The following is a 17,765-nucleotide window of genomic DNA, read 5'->3' on the forward strand; positions in this document are numbered from 1 at the left end:
CGAAAACAGGCCATAAACCCGAGACGACCCCTTATTTGTGGCTGTCATTTTAATTTGCAAAGACCACCGGGGATGGTGACACTTGGGGCTCTTTGTTGTACGCTTAACCATAGATTTAGGAGCAGTATGCGAGTAGTTGAACAATAAAAAGTCAAACTATGGTGCCATTTGGCGTCAAAGTGAATAAATTAAGAACAATCTGGAATAGTTTCCGTTGGATTGATGTGGACTAGTTAATGTAATCTAAAAAAAAAAAACGATAACATTGTTACACTAGTTTCCCACAATTTTTACATTAGAACAGGGGTTTTCAAACTTTTTTTTCCTACTATGTATAAAAAAAAAAGAAATGGACAATTCCAAATTCATGTCACAAGTCAAAATGGCGGTCTTTTACTCGGTGGAAGGATGCTCTCCGCTCATTGAAAAGCATTGGACTTTGGATCGTTGTAAGTTGATTTTTGAAGATTATTTTGATTTCAAAATGTGATGAAATGTAATTTGACTACTCTAACAATATGCCTGATTTATATGCTAGTCACAGTATGTAGTAGTAACAATATGTTGTTTTTACCGTGTAAACAGTCTCCATAAAGCATTTGCTTTCCGTTGCATTGCAGAAATATTAGAAATGCCCGGATGTTCAGAATGGTCCATACAATAAGTGAATGTGTGAGGCGGTACAATTGTCACATAGCACCGTCTAGTCTAGCTGGAACCACGCTATAGCAGAGAGTAACCAACTTTGAACAAAATTACTGGCGAATAAGAAAGAATGGAAAGAAAGTGCTACACAGCTACATAGTACAGGGATTAAATTAGCACGTCAGCGGACAAGCCCGTAAAGTTGAAACTGTATTAATATAATAAACATTTATTAGTCCCACAAGATGGAATTTGGTGTCATTTCACCAGCAATATTGGATAAGGAACTAGAAAAATGCATACAAGAGAACACATTTGTTCAGTACATTGCACTATGAGAAACCAACATTTTTGTATGTGCTTTAACTTTCAAAAGATTAAAGATAGCTGTATTACACTTAAAAGGAAACTATAACTTAAACTGTACCCTACACAGTTAAATTATACACCATTTGAACATTAAGTGATTCTGTTGCATACCACTAGAGGGAGCCCACATAAACCCAGTGGTAAACGTCAATGAGAATTACTGCTGCATTTAAGTGTATGTACTGGGGGGAAAAATCTATTCCATCTAAATTTACTCTTGTGTTTACCTAAACCATAAATTAGTTTGTTGTATGAATGGGAGCAGGTGGCTACACAGGTACATGGGTGACCAACTCATTGAATGCCTTACAACAGGAACATTTATAATGACACAACAAATGCTGATGTATTACACAACAACAACAAAACAAAGTGTCTCACTTTGGGATCAACATTTATATCTGCATACTGCATGATTTAAACGAAACATACCTTTGTTGAAATTCTTGTCAAATACTTTATTAAAGGCAAATACAATTTAAACCACAAAAAATGTGGAAATCACTCCACTGTAATAGTCCACATGATTCAATCAAAAATATATTTGTTGCATTACTTTTTATAAGATAGATAAGTGTTTAAAAAAAGTGAATTTGTATTTGTTTTGTCATTTCATTTAATAAGGATGTACATATTTATTTTTCCCTATTGTATTTCAATCATTTTGATGTATGAAAGAAACAAAAACAGGCTTTACGTACATAATTGTAGCTAATGTACACATATTTATCAAGTCTGCCTGTAGAAGATGGAGGTGGTGGATTAACTGTTAACATTTTATTTGGCGGTCATTTTCAACAGCTCCTCCTTGTCGATGGCAAACAGGCGCCAGCCCTCCTCGGAGGAAAGGTCAGCTGCCCCCCTTCTCTTGTAAAACTCAATCGACTTTGTGTTGTTTTCTGCCACGATGAAGTGCATGCTGCTGCATCGAGTCTTCACTGCCGTCTATGACAAGATGTACACATGACATGAAGACAAAAAAGTACACACAAAACAGTTGTTGACAGCAGGTTTCACTTCACCTCACTCAAGACCTTCAGTATCTCTGAGCCGATGCCAAACCCTGGCCAAGGATTGAAACGATGATGTCATTATAATAACGGTGCACGTTTAAATGTTACACAACATTTTCTGTACACGATCTTTACCCCGAAACTCTGGCATGACGAAAAAGTCCTCCAAGTACAGTAGCTTTCCAATCCAAGGGTCGTAAGTGAAGTAGTACATGGCGAAGGCAATTACAGTGTGCCCTAGTGAAAAAGAGAAATAATATTATTTCAGTCAATCTCATTGAATGAGTTTACTACTTTTACCTTCAGTTGTTTTCTTTTCTTTCGGCACCTCAGCAACCAAGCAGTGGTAGAACGGATGATCTCCAAAGCCATCTTCAAGTAGCTCTATAAAGGAGAAGACTAATTTTAGTTTATTATTTGTGTAAATGCAATATGATAAGTGACAATCAGTCATTTACACAGAACAATGACCTTTCTCGGTCAAAATGACCTGCTCCTCCATCTCTTCAAATTTTGCAAGTTCCTACAGAACACAAAGAATAAAGTGTAATATTAAACTGGCAGAACTTTCAGCAGTTAAAGTGTTGTTATGGGCTTACCTTTATGAGTCGCAAGATATCACACACGTCGTTTGGTTGGGCCGTCCGTAATATAAAATTGGCCATTTCTTTCTTTTGCCCTTTTTGCCTTTGCTCACTATCCCTCTAAATGTGAATAAAAGCAAGATTTGTTTCTTCATCCGCTCCTAAGGAGTTGACCCCCCCGATGAATCAGAACAAGCAGCATAGACTGAATGTTTTTCGACTGTGCTTGCTTCACATGCTCTACCGTATATGTAGGCCTTGGAATGGAAAAACAACGGTCCATATATGGGGAAAGTGCCAGTTACTTCCTGTTGCATATGCTCCTTATCTTTCAAGTGATGACTACATTGCACCCTCAATGTCCCTTACGGTAAACATTAATCAGACCTGGAAAATTTCCAGTTAGGTTTAACAACTTTACTACTGTATAGATTCCACAAAAATTAGAGTTCATGTTTCACCTTAAATCAATTTAGGGAATCGTAAATATCTTCAATAGCCTTTTTTTTTTTTCAGATTGCATGACACAGATACCATATGTTGACACCTCCAATACACTGCTGAGCGTGGGAAAACATTTTATGGTTCAAATTGATTACTAAATTAACAACACTCCCTAATATAGAGTGGTTATTCAAACAGTTAGTTGTTGCTTTGAATAATGACAGCATGGCATTTGAACATGGGTGTGTAGACTTTTTATATCCACTATTTATACTGCAGTCATATGTAGTTAAGATTTTTACATTACAAAAGGTGTTTTGTCATTAGTTGATATGTTCAAAAATGTGCAAGTACTGTACAGGCTTTGGATGAAACTTGACAGTTTGGAGATAATATCTACATTACTCACGCTAAAGTATATTTACTGGCGCTACCCAGTGTTTAAAAGGCATAACACTTTTTGAGTAGAAAATTGATTTCATATTCTTCCCGAGTAGAATGAATATCACAAATTCTTTAAATGACAGGTGAAATTAATATCAGAACAGGGTTGACCAGACCAGAGTGTTACCAAAAGACATTTTATTTGAATTTTCAACTGAATTCCATCAGTTCAGTTTATCAAAATACTTCAGCTTGCCTGAAGGGTCGGGAATGATCTGTAGAAAAGAAGAAGTCAAATTAGAATACAGTAAATGATTTGGGTTTAAAATGGTATTCCAATTTTTCAGATTTACAAGCAAAAGTTTGCTAGCAAGATTATGGAAAAATTACATCACCAATTTTTTTTAAAATAAAATTGTGGCGTGGTGTGCCTACACACATTTGTGCATGTAGGTTAGGACTTGTTTTGGCCTTGGAAGAGCGAGCTTTATAAAACTGCAAATGTGTTTTCTTGTAGTACAAGCACTTACAACAGTATTAGAATTACTGTAAGTATAAACAGGAAAATATTTTCCCAGTCTGTGCTGAATAATAATGCATACACTGACATGCAAATGCATAAATAAATCACATAAGATTTGTTAAAAATCAGGAGTTTCTTATTTTGTATATATTCTACTAATATGCCAGCAAATGTTGATTGCTTGCCTCTCTTTTTTTTTAATTACTCTTTTGATGTATAATATATTGAAATGTGAAATAAGCTTAATTTTCAAAGGGGTCCTGCTCTTTTATGTTGAAAGCACTGTAAACACTTGGTTTTACTCACTGTTTCACTGCCTGGTTTCCATCCTGCTGGACACACTAAAAAAATCATTTAATTCCAGTTAGTGCTTGAAAATGGCATCTGTAAGAATCTTCAGCTAAAATATGAATGTTTGCACCAATACTAAAGCTCCATGTGTCGTCTTTTCATCTGTAGGTCAGGTGAAATCATTGTTACCTTCTCCGTGTTTATCGGTGTACTGGAACGCTTGAACCAGCCGAAGCGTCTCATCCACGGATCGTCCAACTGGAAGATCATTCATGGTGATCTGCCTCAGGACGCCTTTGTCGTCAATGATGAAGAGCCCCCTGTAACACATCAATGGAGCCTTTTTAACATGAGGTATGACAGGCATAAACATCAAAACTGGTTGGACTACTTCACCTCAGGGTGTGCCCCTGATCCTCCAGGTAGACGCCATAGTCTTTGGCGATCTGGTGAGTGAGGTCAGACAAAAGAGGGATTTTCATTGGTCCAAGTCCTCCTTGCTTCCTGGCTGTATTGATCCTGGCAAAGGAAGGAATTGGAGCACAGTTATTCTCTATACAAAAATGGAGATTTACCTTTAGTTCATCTCACGAATAGGTGCATGAAATATATGGATATTGTTGACATTTTAATATTTCATTTTATATTTTAACTGTTTTGAATTTAGTTACAGTTGTGAAGATGTAGATATAACTATGTTAACTTAATATAGCTTGATGAGTAATGCTTTTGTCCTCTTAGTTATCTTTCGTCCTCTTTTCCCAGAAATGAGAAAATTAATAAGTTTCTTTTATTTATCTAAGAAGTCTAGTTTCTGTTTGTCAGAAATCCGGTTTTTGAAAGTTCAAGGACGATCTAGTAAACTGGGAGAATGTAATCTGATTTTGTACTTGGAGGGAGGGGGAGGCGTTTTCTAATAAAAGTCCCGTGTCTGAGAGACAGGACACACATTTTGGACAGAAACATGAATTGGTGAAATTCCTTTGTGTCATCAGAAGCTTCTGATTAAAAAACCTTGCAAGGACCCCCTTCACGAGATCTCAAATCTGATTTATTTGTACACGCAAAAGATTACAAAAACAGGTAATCTAACAATATCTATGGTCAAAACCTAAAAAAAACATTTACAGTAATTTCTGGACAACAAGCCGCTACTTTTTTCACTTGCGGCTAATACAAAGGTGCGGCTTATCCATCAGATCACAATGGGGCGCACTATAAAAGAAGCGCAAGAGCGTCAGGCAGAGCAAAACAAACCAAGTGAGCCCAAATACAGTAGGAGAGACAGAACGAGAGCGAGACAATTTGCGACCTCATTATGGAAAATAAAGCAGCGGGAACCCAGAGCGGTAACATTAAAACACCTGCGGCTTACAGTTGGGTGCGACTTATGTGTAACAAACTCCAGTATTCCCCAAATTTAGCTAACGCGGCTTATAGTCAGGTGCGCCTTGTAGTCCAGAAATGACTGTAATCTAATGTTACCATTACATACGACAAAACAACTTGACAACGTAAGCTTCTTCTTTTTTTTTTACTTTTTTTTTTATTAAACGCGAGACCATACATCTATAACTCCATTCCAGTATTTTTATTTTTTAAGTTGTGGCTGTGATGAGTTCATGTCATGTTACCAGGCTAGGTGGGTGAACTGGGAGTCCACCGAGCAGGCAACCACCTCTGTGTTGATGGCCTGAAACTCATGCATGCGATCACTGAAGGCAATGATCTCGGTTGGGCAGACAAACGTGCTGGTGGTAGGGGGGGAGACAAAATGTAAAGCTGTTTTACGTTGCAGCTACAGTCATAAAGTCATAAAAATTGAATGATTATTGCAGTCACTCACAAGTCCAGAGGGTAGAAGAAAAAGACGAGGTATTTGCCTCTGTAGTCTGACAGCTTCAGATCTTTGAATTCACCATTAATGACTGCTGTTCCTTCCCAGTGTGGCGCAGGCTTTGAAACTGCAAGATATCAAAATTTATTTAAAGCCACTGTAGTTTAGATTAGAGAGGTTGTCGTCGTGTTGTATTTATTCACATGTGGGCGAAGAGAATTTGTAAATGCAAAAAGAAGCAACATTTTTAATTAACAAAGAAATCAGAAACACAAGCTTTAATTTTTCTCTAGTAATTCATGGACTGCAATCTGAGTCGCCCTTTGACACATATATATATATATATATATATATATATATATATATATATATATATATATATATATATATATATATTGATATAAACACATTGGACTCAATAGAGTTAGTTGAAATTGCTTTCTGTTTCAAAGGCTGAAAATTTGAGGCGTCAGGAAAAAAAAAATGTGTTTGTCTTTGTATGGACCATGCTAAGACAGATTGGCAATGAAAGTTAGCCATCTTCACAATTACTTTGTCAGTATTGTAATTACGGACGAGAAAGAAGTTCAGTCACTCATAGGAGAAATAAGGTGTTACGGAATGATAGTCCAAATGGAAGTATAAAAAAATAAATAAATAAGACCACCATTCTGATATGAAGTCATCACAACAGCCTTCTTCAAGTAATGAGTCTTATATTTCCACAAAATTTTTAAGGCATTTTGTCAATCTCTTAATATCAAGGTAAGAGCCATTGTGGCTTGACAATTGACACAAAATGTCCACCCATATAGTACTCAGTAATATCTCCCCTTAAATCTGTACTTCAAAGTATCTTCCCCACCTGACAGTTCTGTGCCATGGGCAAGCTTTACTGAATCACCCCACTGAGATCTCCATACGTCGCCTTCTGCCATAATGGAATATGATTGTTGTGCCAAAAACTGCTTAGCAAAAGTAAATAAAGCTTTAGGCATGCACTTTGAGTTTAAAGAGGGACACGTTCCAGTTGAGTCCAACCCCTTTGTGTTCCTTTGCCAGGCTCCGTCATGTGTGCGAAGGGGCGGGTGAGGGACACAACATTGAACAATGACGTGTCCTACAAACGCACCTAGTATTTCAAATCAGGCCTAATATTTGCGTGCAATTTAAATTTACTACCATGGCCTTGAAGAAAGGAAGGAAGAGAACGACAATAAAGCAGGTTGCAGCAAGCCAAAACAATTCTGTCGTACTGCAGCATGGCAACGCGTTGCAAATGCATGATTTGAGAAAAAAGCAAATAGCTTGCACGCTTCTTGACTGGTCAGTAGACTCACTCTTGGCCTGGCTGAGGTGCAAGGAATGATCTGAAACGGGCACACGGGAAGCCTCCCCAGGATAGACGTGTCCTCCCGCGTAGTTGTAACACTGAGCGTTCTTCACTTGGGAGTCTTCTTGCGCGGACGAGAATGTGACCAAGAGCAGCAAAGCGGCACAAAAGAGTTCCTTCTGCACGTTGAGGTGAACTGAAGTCTTCATCACGTACTTCCTCTGATTGCACGTTAGACACTTGCGCGCGTGGGTAATTGTGTTGTGAATGCTTTTGCCTTTCTCCCCCCCCCCCCCCCCAAAAAAAAAGTACTACGGCAGTTTTGTGTTCTTGTTACCGCATTACTGCCACCATCTGGTGATTGGTAGCAAACTATTTTTCGTGGGATGTTGATAAAAGTTGCTTTAAATAAAAACAATTCTTTGACTAATTCAATTGAATTGGATGTAAATTACATACAAAAACCACATAGAGAAATAATGTTTTTTTTTTCTTCCAGAATCCGTTATTGAGAGTTAGCTCATTCAAAACCATAAAAAAAACAGGTTTCAATTTAGCAAATTTACATTTTGTGAAAATAATTTTTTTCAAGGAACATTATAAGATTAATTCAGCAATATTCTTTTTCAAATGATGTCATGACTGTTAGGTTGGTTGACTGTAGTTTATTATTTATGTTATTGATATAAGTCCATTTATTTTTGGTCATTGGCAAATAGTTGCGCTTTAGCTCACAGAGTTCAACTTTGTCCATGGGTTGACGCCGCGCACATCTTGAGGTATATTATTGCTGTAGATATAGTTGCATAGTTCCTCCACTGGGGGTTCAGGGCTTTGCGTGGCAAATTGAGTAGCTTCTTCAACATTCTTTTTACTTTTCTCATCAATCTCCTGCATGAGGGGGGCACAAGAAAGCAAACTTTTTTCCAAAATTCTACTGTGGGCCACTGCAATATTACAGACCGAACATACTGCAGTTACCCTCAGTTCGTCTGTGCTGGCCATGTTGTTGTTGATGATGTGACCCTTAAATTGTGAGATGGGGTCTCTGTTTCTGTGCACCTTATCAACCTCATCCACTGAGCGATATCTGGGAAATAAGGAAGGACACCTTGATACAGTCGATAGAAAAAGTCTGCACACCCCTTGTTCAAATGCCACAGTTGCTAGGCAACTGCAGGGCTCTGATAGAAAATAATCTTTTGCACTCACATTCACACATTAAGCGCCTTCAATTCTTGTTTTTCACACGAGTGCCTGAACTGAGATTCAAACACGTTTCATGTGAGGCACATTCTCACCATCATTCCACAGTAGGCCTACTGCCACCATTGAAAAAAAAAAAATTCATATTAAAGGAGAGGTCAACCCAACAAAATTGTTTTGACAGTATATGTTCTATGTACCCCAACTAGTCTAAATATGGTTTTCTGGTTGATAATGTTTTAGTGGAATTATATGAGTTAAGCAGCAAAATCCAGCAGTTTTTATCAATCTCAGGGGGCGGCCATTTTGCCACCTGCTGTCGACTGAAGATGACATCAATGTTGCTCAGGTCTCAGGTAACAGCCAATCACAGCTCAGCTTCAGAAAACAGGTGAGCTGTGATTGGTCGTTGTTTGAGTCCTGAGCAACTGTGATGTCATCTTCAGGCGACATAAAGTGGCAAAATGGCCGCCCTCGCCCTAAGATACATAAAAACGGCTGGATTTTGTTTCATAACTCATATTTCACAAATGTAATATTCATCAGAATGTCAAGTTTAGACTAGTGAGGTTACATATAACATTGTCAAGAAATGTTTAAGGTTGACTTCCACATTAAGACTTTTACTTGTACTCATCTTCTCCCTGAAAGTGCCCAAAGTAGCGATAGGTCTGAAGCTCCAGAACAATTGGGCCCTGAGATGTGAAGAGATAAAAGATCAAATTCATTTGGCATACTTATTTATGCTGTATCCAAATATTTACATAATTTGAAAAAACGGGGTGGGGAATGATTTCTCACTTTTCCAGACCGACAGTGATCAGAAGCAAGCCTGGTTGCCTCCCGAACACAAAGGATGTCCATACCATCCACCTGGAGACACATTAGTGGGTTAAGTCAGTGATTGTGTCCGTCTGTGGCATCATTTAGAAATTCCGAGGGAAGCTACAGAACTTTACCCTGAGTCCAGGAATGGCGTCTCCTCTCTTGTAGAAATTGGTGTTGACGGTACATCGCTCTACTGAAGTACCTTTTGCGTATTGATTATTCTCACAGATGAAAATAATGGGCAGCTTCCAAAGAGACGCCATGTTCATGGTCTCAGCGACTTGCCCCTGTGGAAAGGTTGTAGGTCAAGAAGACTGTTAAACAGACCAGATGGAGTATCTGTATATGTACCTGGTTGGCTGCACCATCGCCATAGACACAAACGCACAGCTCGTCCTTCTTGTGGTATTTGCACGCAAACGCCAGACCGGCGCCCAGAGGAACCTGAGGAGAGCCCAAATCTAGGCAAATTGTCCCAAATCATTTCTCCCTAACATACATGCATTCATGTTTTTTTTCTCCAGGAAAAAAACAAAAACATACATGCATTCATGTGTGCAGTACCTGAGCTCCAACAACACCATGACCTCCGAAGAAGGTTTTTGTGTACATGTGCATGGATCCCCCTCTGCCTTTCGATATTCCCGTCTTTCGGCCTAAACAGTAGTGGGAGAAGTGACAACTGATTTTGGAACAACAAAACCTCCAAACTTGAACGATTTTTAATTCACACAAAACTTGGACTTCAAACGTTGCGCATGCTGTCAGAACATCTAACAGTTACCCGCAAGCTCCGCCACAATCTCCCGAAGAGAGCCACCCCTGGTGATTATGAAGCCATGAGTGCGATACCCAGTAATGAGGAGATCAGTCGGTTTCACGGCTGCATTAATACCAACCGCGCACGCTTCCTGGTAGAAGGAAGCAACCGGATAATTCTTCGTTTTCTCAAGATGTTGACATTTTGTAAGAAGAAATTTTGGCCATTTTATATATTTTGGAATTTTACGAGACCTGGCCAGCATACAAGTGGCAGGCACCTCTGATGATTTTCTGCTCAAACATTTGTTTTGCCTTTAGCTCCAGGCTCCTGATTGTCTGCATGGTGAGGTAGTACTGCAGAGCGTCATCACGGGTCAGAAGCACCTGAGTGGAAGGTGCCTCGTCCAATAGATGGACGTCACATTTCTACAGGAAAAGAATAGAGTGTACTGAGCATAAAGCACATTTATTGAATATGAGATGGTCACGTTCCACCTTTATTTGAATGGCTGCCTTGGTTGTAAAGCTCGCTGACCTGAGCACTGCTGTCCCCTACAAGAGAAGACATCACTCAAAAAGTACATACTGTATATCGTACATCAGACTAAGCCAGTCAGTGTGAATACAATAGCTTTAAAGTATGAATAGTTTCAAGTGGTCAAGAAATGTGTAAATTTGAGGTAAACGTGTCAAAATAGCTGAAGGTGGGTATTTTATTTTGAAAGTTTTAGGAATTTGAGGAAAGTAAATAGTTCCCAAGATGGCTTGAGTCAGCTGGTCAAGGCATACTGATTTGAATCAGTCGGTAAATGGAGATGTAGATTGTTTTAAAATGAATGAAAATGTGGAATTTTCTTGTGAAAAATTTGGAATTTTGGAGAATATGAGATTTCTTGGAACATTAAAATAGGTCCCCAGGTGATTTGAAGCTGAACATTTTGAATTTGGAGTGGGAATGATCATGATACATTTTTGTTGAATATCTCATTGGAAATGAATGGGGATCTTTTTGGTTGAAATGTGGAATTAAAACACAATTTTTGGAATGTGAGAAATGATAACCTGAATGGTGTAAATTGTTGGAATCTTTGGAATGTTGAATAATCCAGTTATTTTTACCCCGTTAAACAAAAAACAACCTCTCTCTCTCTCTTTGCAGAATATTTAAAAACTATTTTAAAACTTATTTAGGTACAATATTTATTCAACTTTTATGTGCAGCGAACTTTTACTTTTTGTTTTGTGTATGTTTTATATTCCATGTTCAAGCACAGTGCTTCAGTGGTCTACAATAAGTATACTTTTTAGGCTTTGCTTTTAAGAACTGCTGGGCTAAGCAAATAAGAAATGGTGATAATGCTATGATACAACAACCAGGCTTTTGAGGAAAGGAGAGTACACTTTAGACTGGTATAGCCAGTTTAAGTCCTTATATGTACAAGTGTAGATGGTGCTTAAAGCATATATGCCAAGTCTAATGATGGTGCAATACAAGAGCTGTCTGTCAACTATTTAGCTTTTGGAAATATGCCTGTACAAAACAATACTTATATAGCTATCAGAGATGAGCAAATACAAAGCATTATACTTTCGAATATGTTGGCTACTTTATTCAGATAAAACACTACAAACACCGTTAGTATCTGCTTATCCTCCAAAAACAGCAAACTATGGCTGAATTTATGTTATGAAATGACAATGTATGCGTACCTTTAGGCCAACAAGTGTCCTCTGTGTTGATATGATGCGAGTGAAAAAAAAAGCCATTGAGCTTGCCTGCCTCATGATACCAAACGTGGACAATTTTCAGATATGTCGTGCGTTTCACGTCCACAGCTTCACTGCGAATTGCAAAGCCAACGAACCCGTTTTCTTCACACGTTAATTATGCAGGTAACATTTATTCTTTCAAATGATTGCCCAACAGTGTGTTGACAATAAATTGACAAAAATGTAGGATTTCAGAGAGTTTATTACATGCTGCTCTTGAAGAATCTCCCTTCTCTCAATGTAACAGTTATCATTGGTAGAGCAACATTTTAAGCTGCATCAAATCAGGTAGAGACATTTTTTTGTTGGCAGAATACTTCTCACATTATCGAGAACATCCCAAGTTGTTGACGTGTACATTGTTCATTATAGGTGTGACATAATGAGTGAGCCTGCATCCTATCAGCTTTTGCGGAGTGCGACACTTGCAGAACATAATTTTTCAAAGAACACACCGTACAGGCAATCCAAATATACAAACCAATGGGCAACATCTGTCTTACACCGCAGCCGTTTGTGGCCAAGAGATTACCTCCATCATGTCTTCCAAATGCTTAATTGGACAGGGAAGATCATACTTTTTTAATACAGTATCTTATGTCACTTCTAACCAAAGACAAGATGATCAAATATGTATAAATAATCATCATGGCACATGAAAGATGGTTTATTGTTTCCTACACAGTTCTAAACCAAGTACTGAATAAATATAAATGGAACGGAGCCACATCTTGTATGTAAAATACAGACTGTTGACATAATTTGATGAAACATCACATTGTGGGCCTACGGTGTGAGTTTAATAGCTAACAGAATTAGCTTTGGGGCAGCGGAGTTGTTCTATATTGAAGTGGAGTGGGTTGAAAAAAAAATGTGTTTAACTGACAGACTTCAGCTTGGTCCATGGGTTGGTGCCGCGCACCTCCAGCGGCGGATTGTTGTGAAAGATATGGTTGCACAGTTCTTCCAGTGGTGGTTCGGGATCTGTGGTGGCAAACTGGGCAGCGTCTTCGATTTCCTTCCTCACCTCGACATCAATTTCCTGTGGACACAATGCAACTGTTTACTCACCATTCCTTAAAGCACAAAACGTTTACATGAAAATAATCTTTTTTTTCCCTCCCTGAGTGGCAATAGTTGCTACCTTGAGCTCTTCCACGCTGGCCATGTTGTTACTTAGCATGCGGTCCTTCAGCAAGGAGATGGGGTCGCTCTTGCTGCGCACTTCTTGGATCTCGTCACGTGTGCGGTAGCTGTGAGGGCAAAAATTGGCGAAGGGATGTTGTGATGGTGGTTTCCAAAGTGTATTTTTTCAGTACACACGAAGAAAAAAAAATCTTTACCAATCAAGTTGATTATTATTTTGTTTTTTATTTATTAGTATGCTATGTGATACTATTTAAAGCAACACTAAGGAACTTTCAGTTTATGTTGATTATGGCGGCGCCATATGGACAAAAGCGGTATTGTTATGTCTGAAGGAAGACCATATTTCACAAGCGCATTGCGACGTTTTTGAGCTCACGCCAGCAAGAGTGAAATCCGGGCCAATGTTGATCATTGAGACTTTCCTTTTATCCGGGTAGCTTCCCTTTTTTTCTTTTTGGTCTCCTCAGATAAAAACTTTTCAGTTGTTTTGCAGCTTCTGCCAGGAAAGCAGTAATCGTGCATCGACAATCAAATTGACTTCCGTCTTTGTAACGAATGGGGAAAGGGGGAAGTGACGTACGCCATAAAGCATTCAGCACATTTGTAGTTTTTTGTGTGGCAGTATTCCTACCATCCTCCTCAAAGTTGCTTAGTGGCAGTAAAAATTATATAGACCCCTTCAGACCATGGCAAAGGTACCATTCAACTAGTTTTAAGTTGATGTTTCATCAGAAGAGTTATGAAAGTATTTTATTAAGGTTGAAAAGTTCCTTAGTGCTACTTTAATGTCTCAAATAAAGGTAGTTTGTATTGAATAATTTGACTAATGAATAGTTGTTTATGTAACATGGGTTCATGACTGTGTACATGGTAGAAGCAAACATAAGTGTTGATTCTTTATGATCCTATCCATTCTAAGTACTTTGCTGCCATCTATAAGCAATTAAAAGGAGGATTTGATTATTGGACAATTCTGATATGACTCTTGATTACCTGACACCAGGATCACTCATACTGTGACCGTGATAGCGGTACGTCTGAAGTTCCATCAGAACAGGACCCTAAAAAATATATTAAAATAGGATGACTGAGTAAGTCAACTGAGCAAAAAAAGAAAAGAAAAGAAGAAACAATCTATTGTGTATCATATCATTTAGTATGTTTAACATACTTTCCCAGCTCGGCACATATCGGCTGCAAACTGAGTTGCTTCCCGAACACAGAGGACATCCATCCCATCCACCTGAAATCCCAAAAATGTGCAGATAAAAGCAGTAGTCGATAAAGCAGTAAAGAGAAATTATTTTCCTTAAAATCTTTGCTGTTTACACAGAAGCCAGCGAAAAGGAATAGCGCCACAACCATGCACATTTTGACAAGTGTTGAGTGTTAAACTACACAAATGCGTTACGTCCTAATTTTGCAAAACATGATTATAGACACTGGCGTAATGACTCTGATACTACCATAGATGCTGTAAATTCACCCTATCCCGTATCTTAGACTCACGTAGCACCACAACATTGAAAAAAAAATACTTAAAAAGGACCTAATGTTCATGACCAGAACTTTGTTAAGTGCACACTGCCACCTGCTGGCAAAAAAAAAGTAAATAGGCCAAAATCCAACCGACCCTAGAGGTTTGCATTGTTCAGTCACTTTTTGAGATGTCTAAGTTCTGTAATCGTCAATTCTGACACCCAAAAAAAAAGGCCACAGAATCTAGCAATGACTGATACCTTTGACTACCTGCAATTATGTCATTTCAATGTTGTGTATGATTTGCGATTAGTGTTGTACCCTGAGACCAGGAATGTAGTCTCCTCTCTTGTAATAGTCCGTGCTGGCTGCTGCTCGCTCCACAGACGTGCCCATGCCGTATCTGTTGTTCTCACAGATGAAGATGACAGGCAGCTTCCAAAGTGCGGCCATGTTGTACGTCTCAAAGATTTGACCCTGTGGAGCATACAATTTGCTTGAGAAAAACGAAAACAATCACTATATCGTGGGGGGAAAAAAAAAAAGATCGGGAAATGAAGTACTCACCTGGTTGGCAGCACCATCACCGTAGAGACAGACACATAACTGTTTGTTGCCAAGATAGTTGCAGGCCAGAGCCACGCCAGCACCCAACGGAACCTTAAAAGTCAGACACATAAGAGCAAACCTCCAAAAAATACTTTTACAAATGTGTTTTGACCTCGAGTTTAGACACACACCTGTGCTCCCACAATCCCATTTCCTCCATAGAAATGTTTACAGTACATATGCATGGAACCTCCCTTGCCCTTTGCAATACCACTTCTTCGCCCTGTGTAGAAAAATAACCCGAATATGCCGAATCATCCAAACATGAACACCAACACCTCAAGGCTGAAAACTATATTTAGCAATCACCAGTGAGCTCAGCCATGATTTGCTTCACAGTGCCTCCCCTGGTTAAAGTGTAGCCGTGAGCGCGGTAGGCCGTGATCAGGTGGTCGGACAAGTTGATCCCCGCCTCGATACCAACAGCGCAGGCTTCCTGTGAAATTAAATACAAAGTTTAAGTCAAACTGGAGGCGTTCAAAAATACACAAACGGAGATTTAGGTCCCCAATTACCTGGCCGTCATACAAGTGACAGAAGCCTCTGATGATCTTCTGCTTGTACAGCTGATCGGCCTTCAGTTCCATCCGCCTCATTGTCTGCATGGTGCGGTAGTACTGCAGACCCTCGTCGCGAGTCATCACCACCTGAGTGGCCGGACCCTCGTCCAGTTTGTGGAGGTCGCATTTCTTAGGAGAAACAACAATGCGCCAATTACAATCCCAAAGTGTTGTTGGCATCGACCGGCTCTGTGTTGTTTGAAACGAACCTTTATTTCAAAAGTAGCCTGAGTTGTGAAGTCGGCATACGTCCTGGCTGACACAACCACTGCAGCACCCTGAGAACACACAAGGTTCAACATACGTTTTAAAGGAAATCTGTTTGACAATAACAGAGGAGAGAAATAAAATGAACTTGAGTGCTTATTAAAAAAGAAGAAGAAGAGGTTTTCACCCAAAAAGTACATTTACAGTATTACATGCACAATTTGAACATTAACACTGCATTTAAACATTGGAAAAAGGAAAAATATACAGGTATACTTTAATGTTGATTCAATAACCGTACAGCTACCTCTCATAAAAGTTGCATAAAAATTGTACCTGGATAAATGTTTAAAAACAATTCTTAAAGAGTGGCTGTGAGGTTAAAATATAACCGAGCAGTAAATAAGCAGTGATAATTTCATGTACCAAGGTTTGAGAATCACTGATATGCCAATTTGTTGTGTGTTCTTTTCATTTCTTCCACGCTAGAAACAAAGTATGTGGTCGATTGTAAAGCAACAAGTAACAAGTTCAAACAAATCAGTCCATCCCTTTGAAGTAGAACATTATAAAGTACAATATTTGCATCTGTATTTCTGACAACATTTTAAATACTTTATCAATTCAAGATGTTTTCCTTTCCAGGTAACTGACAAAGCACCACACAAATTCCAATCTGCATCATTTTCAAAATACCCTTAAATTATAAGCATCAAGCATGGGTTATGGTGCCTAAATAAGGTTTGACTTTCAAAATGAAGTTTCGAGACAAGGATGAGGATTTAAAAATGGGGTTTTGAGGCAGGGTCCTCCTGGTTTCGTGGTTTCAAGCCCAATCCGATGCCAGCTAGGCCAGTGTTGTGGTTACAAGGGTGGGTTTTGTTTGTGTTGACCCCGGCGGAGACCCTAAAAGTGGCGATGAGTTTATCCCTCACTCGAGTCAATTTAAAAAAAATGTTAATCTACTGTTTGAGATTACATGTCATGTGTCAATGACAGCAAATATGAATTAGACCAGAATGTTGCAGAGACATCATTCTGTACATGTGTCGATTGTAGCAATGTGCACACGAAAACCGCGTAGTTATAATCAAAATGATAGAAACAATAGACTGTCTATTATAGACAGATAAGAAACCTATCAAGTGGAAAGCATTTGCCAACCAAAACAATTCGGCCGCCCTCAGACTTCAGTGAGGCCAGTTGTAAACTACCATTCGGCCTAACAAGGTCAACAGATCGCTGGTAGTTCCATTTTCGGAATGAAAATCCATAACGTGAGGCGGATGTCGTTGCAGGATATTGCATTTAAGCACTCACAATACGAAAATTGCGTACTTACATTTTTTTGCGCACACGTCCTCAGCACACTAGATAAAACTGACAGCATCTTTCCTGAGTTAGCTGGCTACTGCGCTACGTCCTTCTGGTAGCCGATGTACTTCCGGCTCCGCTTAATTTCTTCTTCTACTACTCATAATCCGTTGCTATGAAAGCTTTGCTGCCACCGCTTTTCCAGCGGTTTGTGTGTGACAACACATGCGCATGAAATAATACAACTATGACAACGACTTTACTGGTACTGTAGTTAAATACAGTTCTACAAAAGATAAAAGAGCTACTGTCCAGCACAGTCATCAAAGCATAATATTAATATGATTTATATATAGCCTACTATTTTTGCTTGATAAATAAGCAAGGAGAGAAAACATCATTTTTTTCTTTTCCTTTTTTTTTTTTTAGATATTGATTAAATATAAACTACAGTAACA

At 38.8% G+C, this 17,765-nt stretch overlaps 4 protein-coding genes and 1 long non-coding RNA gene across 7 annotated transcripts; 1 reads left to right on the plus strand and 4 right to left on the minus strand.

Annotated features, from left to right (window-relative positions):
* The first annotated feature begins 1 nt into the window (after nt 1).
* On the plus strand, nt 2–5,278 carry LOC144036801 (uncharacterized). Its single transcript, XR_013288729.1, has 3 exons — nt 2–449; nt 1,816–1,863; nt 4,422–5,278. It is a non-coding gene; the product is annotated as an uncharacterized LOC144036801 (long non-coding RNA).
* On the minus strand, nt 1,037–3,610 carry LOC144036800 (diamine acetyltransferase 1-like). The gene is made up of 6 exons (XM_077547714.1): nt 2,627–3,610; nt 2,499–2,550; nt 2,328–2,411; nt 2,163–2,264; nt 2,037–2,077; nt 1,037–1,959 (listed from the first exon to the last, which is right to left on the minus strand). The coding sequence occupies exons 1-6, from the start codon at nt 2,690–2,692 to the stop codon at nt 1,792–1,794; spliced, it is 513 nt and encodes a 170-aa protein (XP_077403840.1). The 5' UTR covers nt 2,693–3,610; the 3' UTR covers nt 1,037–1,791.
* prdx4 (peroxiredoxin 4) lies at nt 3,621–7,707 on the minus strand. 2 transcript variants are annotated; one of them, XM_077547712.1, is made up of 7 exons: nt 7,431–7,707; nt 6,100–6,217; nt 5,888–6,004; nt 4,650–4,772; nt 4,443–4,573; nt 4,269–4,303; nt 3,621–3,714 (listed from the first exon to the last, which is right to left on the minus strand). In XM_077547712.1, the coding sequence occupies exons 1-7, from the start codon at nt 7,630–7,632 to the stop codon at nt 3,664–3,666; spliced, it is 777 nt and encodes a 258-aa protein (XP_077403838.1). In that variant the 5' UTR covers nt 7,633–7,707; the 3' UTR covers nt 3,621–3,663. The 2 variants fall into 2 exon arrangements, with proteins under 2 accessions (XP_077403838.1, XP_077403839.1); XM_077547713.1 differs by lacking the exon at nt 7,431–7,707 and adding an exon at nt 6,956–7,124.
* Nucleotides 7,708–8,149: 442 nt separating this feature from the next.
* On the minus strand, nt 8,150–10,576 carry LOC144036290 (pyruvate dehydrogenase E1 component subunit alpha, somatic form, mitochondrial-like). Of its 2 annotated transcripts, XM_077546811.1 has the most exons (9): nt 10,472–10,576; nt 10,242–10,368; nt 10,022–10,113; nt 9,809–9,901; nt 9,589–9,744; nt 9,431–9,502; nt 9,257–9,324; nt 8,405–8,513; nt 8,150–8,314 (listed from the first exon to the last, which is right to left on the minus strand). In XM_077546811.1, the coding sequence occupies exons 1-9, from the start codon at nt 10,559–10,561 to the stop codon at nt 8,150–8,152; spliced, it is 972 nt and encodes a 323-aa protein (XP_077402937.1). In that variant the 5' UTR covers nt 10,562–10,576. The 2 variants fall into 2 exon arrangements, with proteins under 2 accessions (XP_077402937.1, XP_077402939.1); XM_077546813.1 differs by lacking the exon at nt 9,809–9,901.
* Nucleotides 10,577–12,173: 1,597 nt separating this feature from the next.
* On the minus strand, nt 12,174–17,477 carry LOC144036510 (pyruvate dehydrogenase E1 component subunit alpha, mitochondrial-like). Its single transcript, XM_077547210.1, has 11 exons — nt 17,336–17,477; nt 15,996–16,064; nt 15,742–15,915; nt 15,536–15,662; nt 15,358–15,449; nt 15,185–15,277; nt 14,939–15,094; nt 14,310–14,381; nt 14,132–14,199; nt 13,134–13,242; nt 12,174–13,031 (listed from the first exon to the last, which is right to left on the minus strand). Exons 1-11 carry the CDS (start codon nt 17,381–17,383, stop codon nt 12,867–12,869), a joined length of 1,173 nt encoding a protein of 390 aa, XP_077403336.1. The 5' UTR covers nt 17,384–17,477; the 3' UTR covers nt 12,174–12,866.
* Nucleotides 17,478–17,765: the final 288 nt, after the last annotated feature.

This window comes from Vanacampus margaritifer, chromosome 16 (genome assembly GCF_051991255.1).
Source record: "Vanacampus margaritifer isolate UIUO_Vmar chromosome 16, RoL_Vmar_1.0, whole genome shotgun sequence".
Taxonomy (NCBI): domain Eukaryota; kingdom Metazoa; phylum Chordata; class Actinopteri; order Syngnathiformes; family Syngnathidae; genus Vanacampus; species Vanacampus margaritifer.